The 11,057-nt window shown below is 30.5% G+C and overlaps 1 protein-coding gene across 1 annotated transcript; it reads left to right on the forward strand.

Moving 5' to 3' along the window:
- The first annotated feature begins 8,055 nt into the window (after positions 1-8,055).
- Positions 8,056-10,537, forward strand: LOC140956095 (uncharacterized). Its single transcript, XM_073412288.1, has 5 exons — positions 8,056-8,194; positions 8,752-8,832; positions 8,925-9,095; positions 9,714-9,913; positions 10,016-10,537. The coding sequence occupies exons 1-5, from the start codon at positions 8,056-8,058 to the stop codon at positions 10,535-10,537; spliced, it is 1,113 nt and encodes a 370-aa protein (XP_073268389.1).
- The last annotated feature ends 520 nt before the right edge of the window (positions 10,538-11,057 follow it).

Raw genomic sequence — 11,057 nt, forward strand, 5'->3', positions numbered from 1 at the left:
AACCATATCTTGGCCACAACATCCTAAGATTTTATAGAATATTAATTTTTTAGTCCTAGAAGTTGTAAGACTTTTAAATATATCCTTGAAAAAGTCAATTGTATATTTGAATGGACTATAATGATGCTAAATAGAACTTTTTATTGGATTTTGTATCATTATTTCATCAATTAGTAGGTATTTGATTATTGATGTTGACTTGAATCATAAAGAATTTAAAAGAAAAAAAGATTAGTGCAATGAAATATAGCAATTTGAGCCAGGAATATAAGATTTGGTCATTTAAAGAGTATAACATGTAAGAGACTCAGAGACTTGGGTCATGTTCATGTTGTTTAATAAAAGTTATTTTTGATAGATGGATGTAATCATATAAAGATGTTCATTCTACTTATATTTTGAAACACTTATGTCACCAAATTTTGCAACTTTTTAAAAGTCAAACAAGTAGTAATCCAAAATAAAAAAATGGAATAAGAAGAGGATAGCTAGAGGCATAAATGTTGGTTTGGAACCGCAACACATTGATAATATTTTAGGTTAGCATTTCTCTTTGTTAAATCATGTTTATTTTTATTTTATTATTCTCTCTCTCTTTTTTTTTATCTTTTTAATTATAAAATCTTTATGATAAAGTTGTGAACACTTCAAATATAAATGAACTTTCTAGGTTACGTCTTAGGGGCTAGTTTGAACATGGGGTTTATTTTCTAAGCACAATGTTTCCTCCAAACTAAGTTTTATATGAGAATAAAGAACACTCTAATACCTAAGTTAATAAATTTAAAGGGATAAAATATAATGAAGTTGTATGAAGTATTTTTATATAAAGCTTGTTGAATTGTGTTGAATGATAGTTAATTGCCCTTAAATGGATGAAATATAGTTTAACTTGCTTGCCTGGTGACCAGGGCATTTATAGACCCTTGTCATGTCTGCATAACCTCATGGTGTGTGGAGAGTAGTGTTGCAGGTACCTCAATGTGCGTGGAGAATAGAATCATATTATTGGTGGAGATTATGGTGCTTGCTTGATGGAGAATTTGGTGATTGTCAGTGTTAGAAACAATCATTCACATAAAAATAAGGTGCATGCTCTACGTAGACAATGTGTGCTACATAGAGAATTTATTTATTGCATATTCTTGGGAACTAAAACATGTATAGAGGTGTGTGTCAGGGTAGGGATAACCTAGCCTTATAAGGAAAAATAAAGAGAAAAGAAAAAGAGATAAAGAGAGAGAAAACCTATCATTTGAGCTAACCCAAACAGCTAGAAGGTAATTGTTTAGCACATGTAATACACACGCTAGGCGAGTGTGCTGCCTTATGTATTTTGATAATATGTGTGGCTTACTCTAGCTTTGTATGGTGGCTTTCCTTTATATTTGTAGATTTGTCTTCTTGATATCTAGTATCAGCGTATCATAATCGAAGCTTCAATGCATCTCTAATATCCCTTTCTTTATTTCCTTTTCTTCTCCATTTTCTTTATCCTGTTTTGATTATTATGTATCCCATTTTTTTTCTTCCCCACCATTAGATCTTACTCTTTTTTTTTAGTCATTTGATTTGATTACTAACCTAGTTGTTAGATATTCTTGCTTTTTCTTTAGTCATTGGATATGTAAACAAATTTTGATTGATTATGCAAAGATATTCATTTTTGTTAAGAGACTGCATATTTAGGGGAGAGAGGGATTAGGGTGTCTCATCCTAGCCATTTAGGCTAAGATCATGTAGATAACAATTTGTTTTTCTTTTTTTATATATACCATCACTTTAGACCATCTTTTTGCCTTCAAATACCTGAATAATCCATTCTCATGACATATAATGCATATTAATAATCCTTTCAATTTTGTTTATTCCATGACAACAAAAATCCTACTCTTATTGATGTGCTTTTCCTTTTCCTTTAATTAAATTTATTTGTGTCGTTATAATAAGTTCTTACATGCATGTCTTTGTATATATTATGATACAACAACTCAACACTACTAAAAAACAAGTGATTTGTGATCACAAAAAGTGGTCATAAATTTTAAGGTTTTGAAAATTTTGGTAGGACTCTAAAACCATAAAATTTATTAAAAATAAATAAATAAATAATGTACTTCATCGTAAATAAAAATAAAAACAATAAATTCTAATAACCTAAAATCATTAAGTTTTTAAAACAAAAGGATTGTTAGCTAATAATAATAATTATCATCACAATTTTAAAATAAATTGTTAATATTAATTACAACCATCATCTTTTTTCATTTTAAATAAAATCAACAAAATCTTTAAATTAGGTTTTAGTTGATCCATTTTAGTGAGAACTAGATTGATGGCATGCGTTGTGCTGTGGCCAGACTAATTTTTTTTAACGTAAAAAAAAATACTCATGTGATGCTAGAGTTTAAAAAAACAAGAAAAATCTAGGATTCAGGTTATTAACTAGACTACGTTCACTGTGCATGATTAATTTAAAAATATATGTTTTTAAAAAATGCAATGACAATAAATATACGAAATAAAAAAAAGATAATGATTAATTGTTAAAAATGAATGCTTGACAATATCATGAAAAGAAATCATTTCAATATTCTTAAAAGGTTTACATGATCTTATTTAATAACAAATAAAAAATAAAAAGAGAACGAGATAACCCTATAAAAAGCAAAGTAAAAAAAATTAAAGTTTAATTTCCAACAAATCAAATGTTGAATGAAAAAATTAAAAAAAAAATCAATTTTTAAAAAAGGTTATAAGAACTTGACTTGGGGTAGTCAGCTAGGTTCGTGATCTAGTTGTGAGACTGGGATAACCTAGTAAAAAACAAATTGAATAAAACTATGAAACTTAATTCTCAAATAAACATAATGCTAAACAACAAAACTTAAAAAATAAATTAAAAAAACAATGAAAAAAAAACTAACTTGAGTTAACTTAGGTTAATCGCCAAGACCGTGATTTGGGACCTGAAATCTGAATAAACCCATAGAAATTAAATTGAAAAAAAATTATGAAGTCAAATCCCTATCAAACCCAATATTGAATGTTAAAACTGAAAAAAGATCAATTATAAGAAAGGAACTAAAAAAAATCGAAGTCAACTCGAGTTACCCTTCCAAACCTATGACCTTGATCATGAGGTCGAGATTACCTTATACAAGGTAAACCTAAAAAAATCATGAAGTTAAATTCTCAATTGACAAAATATTGAGGGATAAGACTGAGAAAAATCAATAAAAAAGGAACCCAAAATAAAAGAAATAACAATGAAAAGAATGAAAGTCAAATTTGATATAAAAATAAAATGAAACCAAATATCGAGGGATGCAGTTGAAAAAAAACCAATTAAAAAAATACTTCAAAAAAAAAAATAGCAATCAAAATATTAAAGATCATATTCGATATATAAATCAAATAAAACAAAAGATTGAGGAATAAAATTTTTTAAAAAAAATCAAATAAAAAAAGGATTTAAAGGTAAACAAATAGCAATTAAAATATCGAGGATCAAATTTGACACAAAAACAAAAGAACAGGAAACCTTTAAAACTTGGCAAGGTTGGCTCGAATCTTGAGGAAAAGATAGAGAAAAAAAAGGGTCATTGAAACCAAACCACCACTCCTCAACCACCATGTGTCGCTTCTAATGCTGTCGTGAAAATATGCGTTTGGCTACTGAGAGATGCCTCAAACGCTGTCTAAATGCTCTAAGAGTTAAGGCATGAAAGCTTGGAGGGTAGAAACATATGACCTTTACCTAAATGGTTCAAATGATATTTATAATCCCTAAACCTTGTTGTTTTGATGGAGTGGAGAGACTAAAGAGTTATTTTTTTATAACATTAATGAGATGAAACTATGGTAGGCCATTGATCCAAATATTGAGTTCAACAACTTGACAAACCCATGTTAACTTAGGCTCAGCATATGATTGAACCCAAATATATTGTTTTTAGCAACTTGCCACACCCACAACGCCTTAGGCTCAAAACATGACTGAACTCAAGTACATTGAGTTTAGCAGCTTGTCAAATCCATGATGCATTGAGCTCAGTGTATGGCTAAACCTAGATATATTAGGTCTATCGGTTTGCAAGATCTTGTATGCCTTGAACTCAATATATGGCTGAACTCAAAGATGTTGGGTTTAACAACTTACCAAACCCATATTGACTTAGGTTCAACATATGGTTGAACCCCAATATATTGGGGTTGAGAGCTTGCAAGACTCACGATACCTGGGCTCAACACATGGCCAAACCCAAATATAATGAGTTCTACCAATTTGTCAAACTCCCATTAATTTAGGCTTAATATATGGTTGAGCCTAAATATATTTGATTTTAAATTCTTTCAAAGCATCAAAATATTGAGCTAAAAGTTTGTTCTTCAATAACATTTTTGTTTACTAAGTTAAGAATCCGTGAACTTACTATATGAAGCAAGTATGAAATATTATAGGTTTACAATTATAATTGATTTGATATCCATTATAAGTAAAATATTACAAGTTTGCCACTACTATATTCCTTTCTTTCCTCTCTAATTCTATATGGAAGAAAAAATAATGCTATTTCTTACTTTTCATTTGAGGGTTTTGTTTCACATCCATTCTCTCTCTCTCTACAAAAGTGATACATATAGTTTCAAGGTAAATTGATGAACAAAATAAGAATGATTAATCAAAAGGCATGGACAACAAAAATCAAACTTTAATTTGTCATCTAGTTATTCAATGAAGTGTATATATAGAAAACTGAGAAGATGAAACCGTTAATACTAGTTATAATTTACAATTTACATGCCATATTCTAGATAAGCAAAGAACATTATGATAGCCATCAAAGACATATTAGTTATAATTTTAAATATTATTTTCCAATCTCTACTTATTTTTAATTTATACCAATCTATTCAATAATCAACCATCATCCATGTATATTACCAAAAAAAGAAGGAAAATTAATAGCATACTTTAAGAGGAATAATAATATTTTGATGAGGATTAACATATGTATAGAAAAAAGGAATATTGTACTCCAGGAGTTTTTGGGAGGAAATAAAAAGGTGTATGGGAGAGACATAACAAAAATAAAATTTGTGTTAATATGCAAGTATTTTTAGAATATTTTTTTAATATTAATTACTTAGTGTAGTGAATAAAGCCTTGTTTGTTTCAAGGAAACTGAATTCCAGGAATTCAGTTTCCTCATTTTCCTTTGTTTGGCAACTATCCGGAAAGTTAGTCAAAGGAAAGTTAATTCCGGTCAATGAGTAAATTGCTTTTCATCCGGAGGAAAGTGTTTTCCTTTCCTTGTGAAAAGGAAAACACTTTCCTTTATTGATAAAACACATCTTCTGATAAAACACATCTTCCCCTCCCCATCTCTGTGTCCGAAAACAGTTGAAAACCAACAAGAAGATCCGGAGAATCACACTTGCATTTCAGGTATTTTTTCCCTCAAATATCTCTATTATTTCTCTTTATGTTTTTTTATCTTCTTCGTATTTTTTAGATCTGTAAGAATTATATAAAAAAAACCTTGATATTGTTTATTTGTTGTCTGTTCCGAAGAAAACAATTTCTCTGTATTTGTATTTTGTATTTGCTGCGCAAACAATCCATCGGAAGCTGCCTCTCAATTTTTTCCCCATACCCAGTTTGATTTTTCATCTCCTCGTCACATTCAAACAATCTCACAAAAAAACCCAACCAAATTTATCACAAGCAAACAAGCCATTAAAAACACAATTTTTCAAAGAACATTCGGCCCCAACCAGTCCTGCCTTGTTTCCCGAACAAAGAGACAAAGAGAACAAATAGGAGGGGAAATTACAGGAGGGAGGGGGAGGGATGAGAACTGGGACTGAGTAGCAGATCCTTGAGGGGAAGAGAAAGAGAGCTGAGAGAGAACAACCCGAGAGAACTGGGTATGCAGGAGGGGAAACCCAGGAGAATGACAGGGGAATTGAGAAACTGAATGAGGGGAAATGAAAAGGGGGAAACCGAATGACAGTGGGAATGAAGGGAAATGAGGGAGAGGAAACCGAAGGAGAGGGGAAGTGAGGGAGGGGAAATGACAGTGGGAATGAAAGGGGAAATGAGGGAGGGGAAACCGAAGGAGAGGGGAAATGAAAGGGGAAATGAAAGTTACAAAAAGTTAGAAAATTAATTTTTAAATTTCTAGCTAGCACGTCCAAGTCACAGCTCCATTAATGACTGACCATATTAATTAATAAACCGTTCTTGACGACTGTCCTGCTTGTATTATTAGAACATCTTTTTTCTCAACACGTAATTCATGGGAATTTCATTGCATATTGTGTGGAAGCTTTCGCATGCCGACAAGGGAAAAAAACCCGAAAGAAGTAGCTTTGGCGACTCAAGATTTTGTCCTTTGCCTTAAAGGAAAATGTGTATAAAATAAAAGTATGCGTATAAGAGAACACTGCTAGATTGAAATATAAAGTGTTGAATCACAGTCCAGTGGTGTTGTAGTGGGAATGAAAGGAGAAACCGGGAGGCAGTGGGAATGAAAGGGGAAATGAGGGAGGGGAAACCGAATAAAAGGGGAAATGACAGGGGAATCTTTAAATCATGATGATCTATATTATAGTAATATATAGAAGTTTGATGTGTGGTTGCGAGCACATTGATCATTTTGTGATTTTCCAGCATATAATGATCTGATTTGCATAATGTTTTATGTCTGTGTGAGACATACATCCGCCAAGCATACCTTGGAAAGTTATTTATAAGTGATGTGATGCAGAGATTATTACCAAACATAAAGCAGAATCTCTAAGAAACCTGAAAGACATAAATCTTAATAGAAATTTTAAGTTATTTAGCACTTGCTGTGAATGAAAGTATGTATCTTGATGCTTGCTGGCTATCAATATTATGTTCTAACCTTGGTCATGTTGTGCAGGCTTAAAAGAGATTTGTTTGGAGGAAAACTTGCTCCTCCGTCAGCCAAGATTGGGCTGTAGTGATCCCTGTGCAGAGGTTAGATGTTTTTTTCAATTGAATACTGTATTACTTTTCATGTCATGTTGAAATGAAAACTTTTCATGAATTTGAATTCTTTGATTACTCAGACAATGAAACAGTTAAGAAGTCAGATGACAATACTGTTTTTCTGTCATTATACAGGATGAACACAAAGAATAGAGAGCTAATCATTAGCAAACCATTCTGTAAATTAGTGAGAAATCAGAACCCTATACAAACAATATCCAAAAGTGCTTGGAATGAGTATTAAATTTTGAAAATACAGTAATTAATTGTTTTATATATATATAAGAGAAAATGATGCAAGAAATTAAAAAAAAATTATGGCAATTGTTTGAGTTTTGAAGGTCTAAATAATTAAATAGAGAGATTGTCTATGCTAAAAGAATTGGAATTAATAACTACAATTGAATATTTTGATAGTAATAGCAATTGAAAATGGCAAGCTTATATTTCTTTCAGAATTATGTAATGTTTGAGTGTTGAATGTAGAATAAGCTATGCACCAGGGGATAATAAATGAGAGAGAACCTTGAGATTTTCCGTTTTCTTCTTGCAGGGAATGAGAGAAACCGAATGAATGGGAATTTGAGAAACCGAATGAACTAGGGAATTAGAGGAGAATGAGGGAATTTGTGAGAACTAATTATACTATATTTATAATTTCAGTTATAAATTATATGTTTAACTCAATAATCTCTATGGTTATAACTAACAAATCAAAATTGAATAGAATTGAACCTAGCTCTGAACTCGATTGTGTGTTGTGTTACCGCATACAAGGTGATTTTCGAAACTTATGTTTATTTAATTATTTGATGATGACATTATTTTTAAGAATTAAAATGATTGATCTTATTGATCATTGTGAATTTATGAATTGTATATTGTCAGCTTCTTTGAGCATAATTTATTGTATTGATTGTGTAAGTATTTTATATGCTTCTTTTAATATTTATTTCCCTACATTTTTAGGTTTTATTATCAGAAAACTACACTTTCATGTTATGGATAGTAAGATAATTAATGCAGCATGCATGGGAGCGGCTGTAACTGTGATAGCTACAGGGGTAGCTATTATTGAAGAAGAAAGAAATAGAATTTATATACCAAGAGAACCACGTATAAATGCAATTGCTCAACGAGAATTCTATATTGACAGCATTTTGAATCGAGGTAATCGACATTGCGTTGAACAAATTCGTATGAAACCTGTTGTATTATATAGATTGTGTGATGTTCTCACAAGTCATAACCTTTTACGATCAACTCAAAATGTGTCTATTAGGAAGCAAGTAATTGTGTTCTTACAAATTGTAGGCCAAAACCAAAGATTTCAGGTTATTAGTGGTGTATACTATAGGTCTGTTGAAATTATCCATCGTTATTTTAGAATTGTTTTAAAAGCAATTCTAAAGTTATACAAACACCTTATTAAAGATCCGGAGGATACAGTTCCAGCTGATATAATGAATAATAGAAGATTCTATCCTTATTTTAAGGTATGAAAACAATACCAACATTTTTATGAATTAATTAATTACATTCAGAAGAAAAGGTTATAAATTATTTTTTCATGTTTATATAGGATTGTGTGGGAGCAATTGATGGTACCCATGTTCCTGCAAATGTTCCTGTTGAGATTCAAGGAAAGTTTCGAGGACGAAAAGAAGGAACAACACAAAATGTTTTAGCAGCTATAACTTTTGATTTGAAGTTTATATATGTTTTAGCTGGCTGGGAAGGAAGTGCCCATGATTCACGGGTTTTAGGTGATGCATTATCAAGATCTAATGGTCTAAAAATTCCAGAAGGTATATAATAAAGTATGTATTATATGCAATAAACATATAAAATGTCTTATTAGATAAAGATAGTAATAGGTTTTATTTTTTTTAATTTGTAGGGAAATATTATCTTGGTGATGCTGGTTACGGTATTCGAAAAGGAATCATTTCTCCTTTTCGTGGAGTTCGATATCACTTGAACGAGTTTACAGAACGTGCACCAGAAAATGAAAAGGAGCTATTTAATCTTCGACACTCTTCATTAAGAACCGCTATTGAGCGAGGGTTTGGTATTTTGAAGAGTCGTTTTAGATCAATTGATGGAAAATCTTTTTGGTCCTATGAAACACAAGTAGATGTTATGCTTGCATGTTGTATTATTCATAATCATATAATGGGGGTTGATCCTTATGACTTTATTATGAAAGAAATATGTTCGGATAATGAACCAAGTAGACGAACAATCAACTTAAGTCAACGGGAGGAAAAGGAAGAGAATAGGGAGTGGATAACAAAAAGAGAAATGATTGCATCAACCATGTGGAATGACTATAACACTCAAAGAAACAATTAATTGAGTGTTAATTATGTGTTTGTTTTTATTATGTGTTGCTTAAGTTTGTATTATCTTTGTTATGTATTTGGAGTAGATATTGATTTTATTATAATTTCTCTTTTAATTATTAATTGTAGTTTTTATATGAAATTTATTAAATCTAAATGTTGTATGATTTTATTTTGTATAAATTTGTAATTTCTTTTTTGTAGAAATGAGTTCCACGCAAAATGAAAAATGCAAGGGCAAGCACTTCACATGGTCTAAGCCTATGTCTCACATGTTGCTTGAGATATTAGCTGAGGAGGCACTTAAAGGAAGCAAACCTTCTTCTACCTTTAAATTAAATCAGAATCTTTTGTTAAGGTGGCTACAGAAATCAGTCAAAAGTTCAACGTCCAATGCGAGCCTAAGCATGTGGAAAATCATCTCAAGACTGTGAAAAAAAAATGGGGAATAATAACCAAACTTAAAAATAAAAGTGGCTTTGGCTGGGATGATTGTTTGAAGATGATTACAGTTTCGAAAGATGTATATGATGAAGAAGTAAAGGTATGATAAATATTATACTCTTTGTAATTTTTATATTTACTTTTGTTTCTAAAATGTTATACAATGAACTAAAAAATTGCATATTCTAAACTTTATGAACAGGCACATCCCAATCATGACAAGTTTCTCAACAAAAAACTTGATATGTACGAGGCAATGGCAATTGTTGTTGGAAAAGACATGGCAATCAGAAATTATGCGAAATCATATGCTGATGTGAACTTGGAAGAGAACACTGAAGAGCAATCAATTTCAATTGAAAATGAAGGTGAATATGAAGAAAGTTATAAGGGAAAAGAAACATCTTCCTCTAGTACACAAAAGAGGCAACATAGGAAGAGAAATCGCATGTATGAAGATGATGGTATTGAAAAGTTGTCTAAACAGATTGGAAATGTAGCATTTGCAATTCAAAGTCTCAGCAAAAATCAACTTGATGTTAATGAGCTGTATACGGAAGTGATGAAAATTGAAGGCTTTGATGAGATCACTCTTGGGGATGCATTTGATCATTTGGTCCAAAATGAGATGTTGGCAAAAGCATTTATGGCAAAAAATGCTAATTTGAGGAAAATTTGGGTTCAAAATTTTGTGAACCGACACTGCTACAGGCCTGCTTGCTAATATGGTTTAACTATGTTTAAAATTTGGGTTCAGACTATGTTTGTTATTTAACGAGTATGTTTACTTGTTTAATTCGGTCTAGTATGTTTATGTTTGTAATTTGAACTAATATTTATGTATATGACATCGAAACTTAATATTTATGCATGACTATGTTTGATGTTAGATATTTATATTTATATCTTGATGTTTATTTGATATATATTAAAGGGATATTAAAGAGATAATTGCCTTTACCCGTACAAAAAAAATATTTATCCAAAAAACCCATAAAAATATTTTTGTATGTATTTATCTTTTAAAAAATTCTTTATACCAAAAAAAAAAAACCCAAATATATAACTCTTACCATAAACTAATTTGGCTTTCTTCATATGAAAAAAAAAATTATTTTAAGCTTTTAAAATTGAAAAAAAATATTAATAGGTTTTACGTAAAAATATTTCACAAGCTTATTTCTCTATAATATGATATGATATATATATATATATATATATATATATAGTTATATTTTATAAAA

The sequence above is a fragment of the Populus alba genome, chromosome 11, assembly GCF_005239225.2.
Source record: "Populus alba chromosome 11, ASM523922v2, whole genome shotgun sequence".
Classification (NCBI taxonomy): Eukaryota; Viridiplantae; Streptophyta; class Magnoliopsida; order Malpighiales; family Salicaceae; genus Populus; species Populus alba.

What these genes read in the sequence shown, in the direction of transcription:
- LOC140956095 (XM_073412288.1), top strand. Translation starts at nt 8,056, where the DNA reads ATGGGAGCGGCTGTAACTGTGATAGCTACAGGGGTAGCTATTATTGAA. An exon ending in TGGTCTAAAAATTCCAGAAG is followed by an intron (nt 8,833 to 8,924) that starts GTATATAATAAA and finishes TTTAATTTGTAG; the next exon opens with GGAAATATTATCTTGGTGAT. An exon ending in TATATGATGAAGAAGTAAAG is followed by an intron (nt 9,914 to 10,015) that starts GTATGATAAATA and finishes CTTTATGAACAG; the next exon opens with GCACATCCCAATCATGACAA.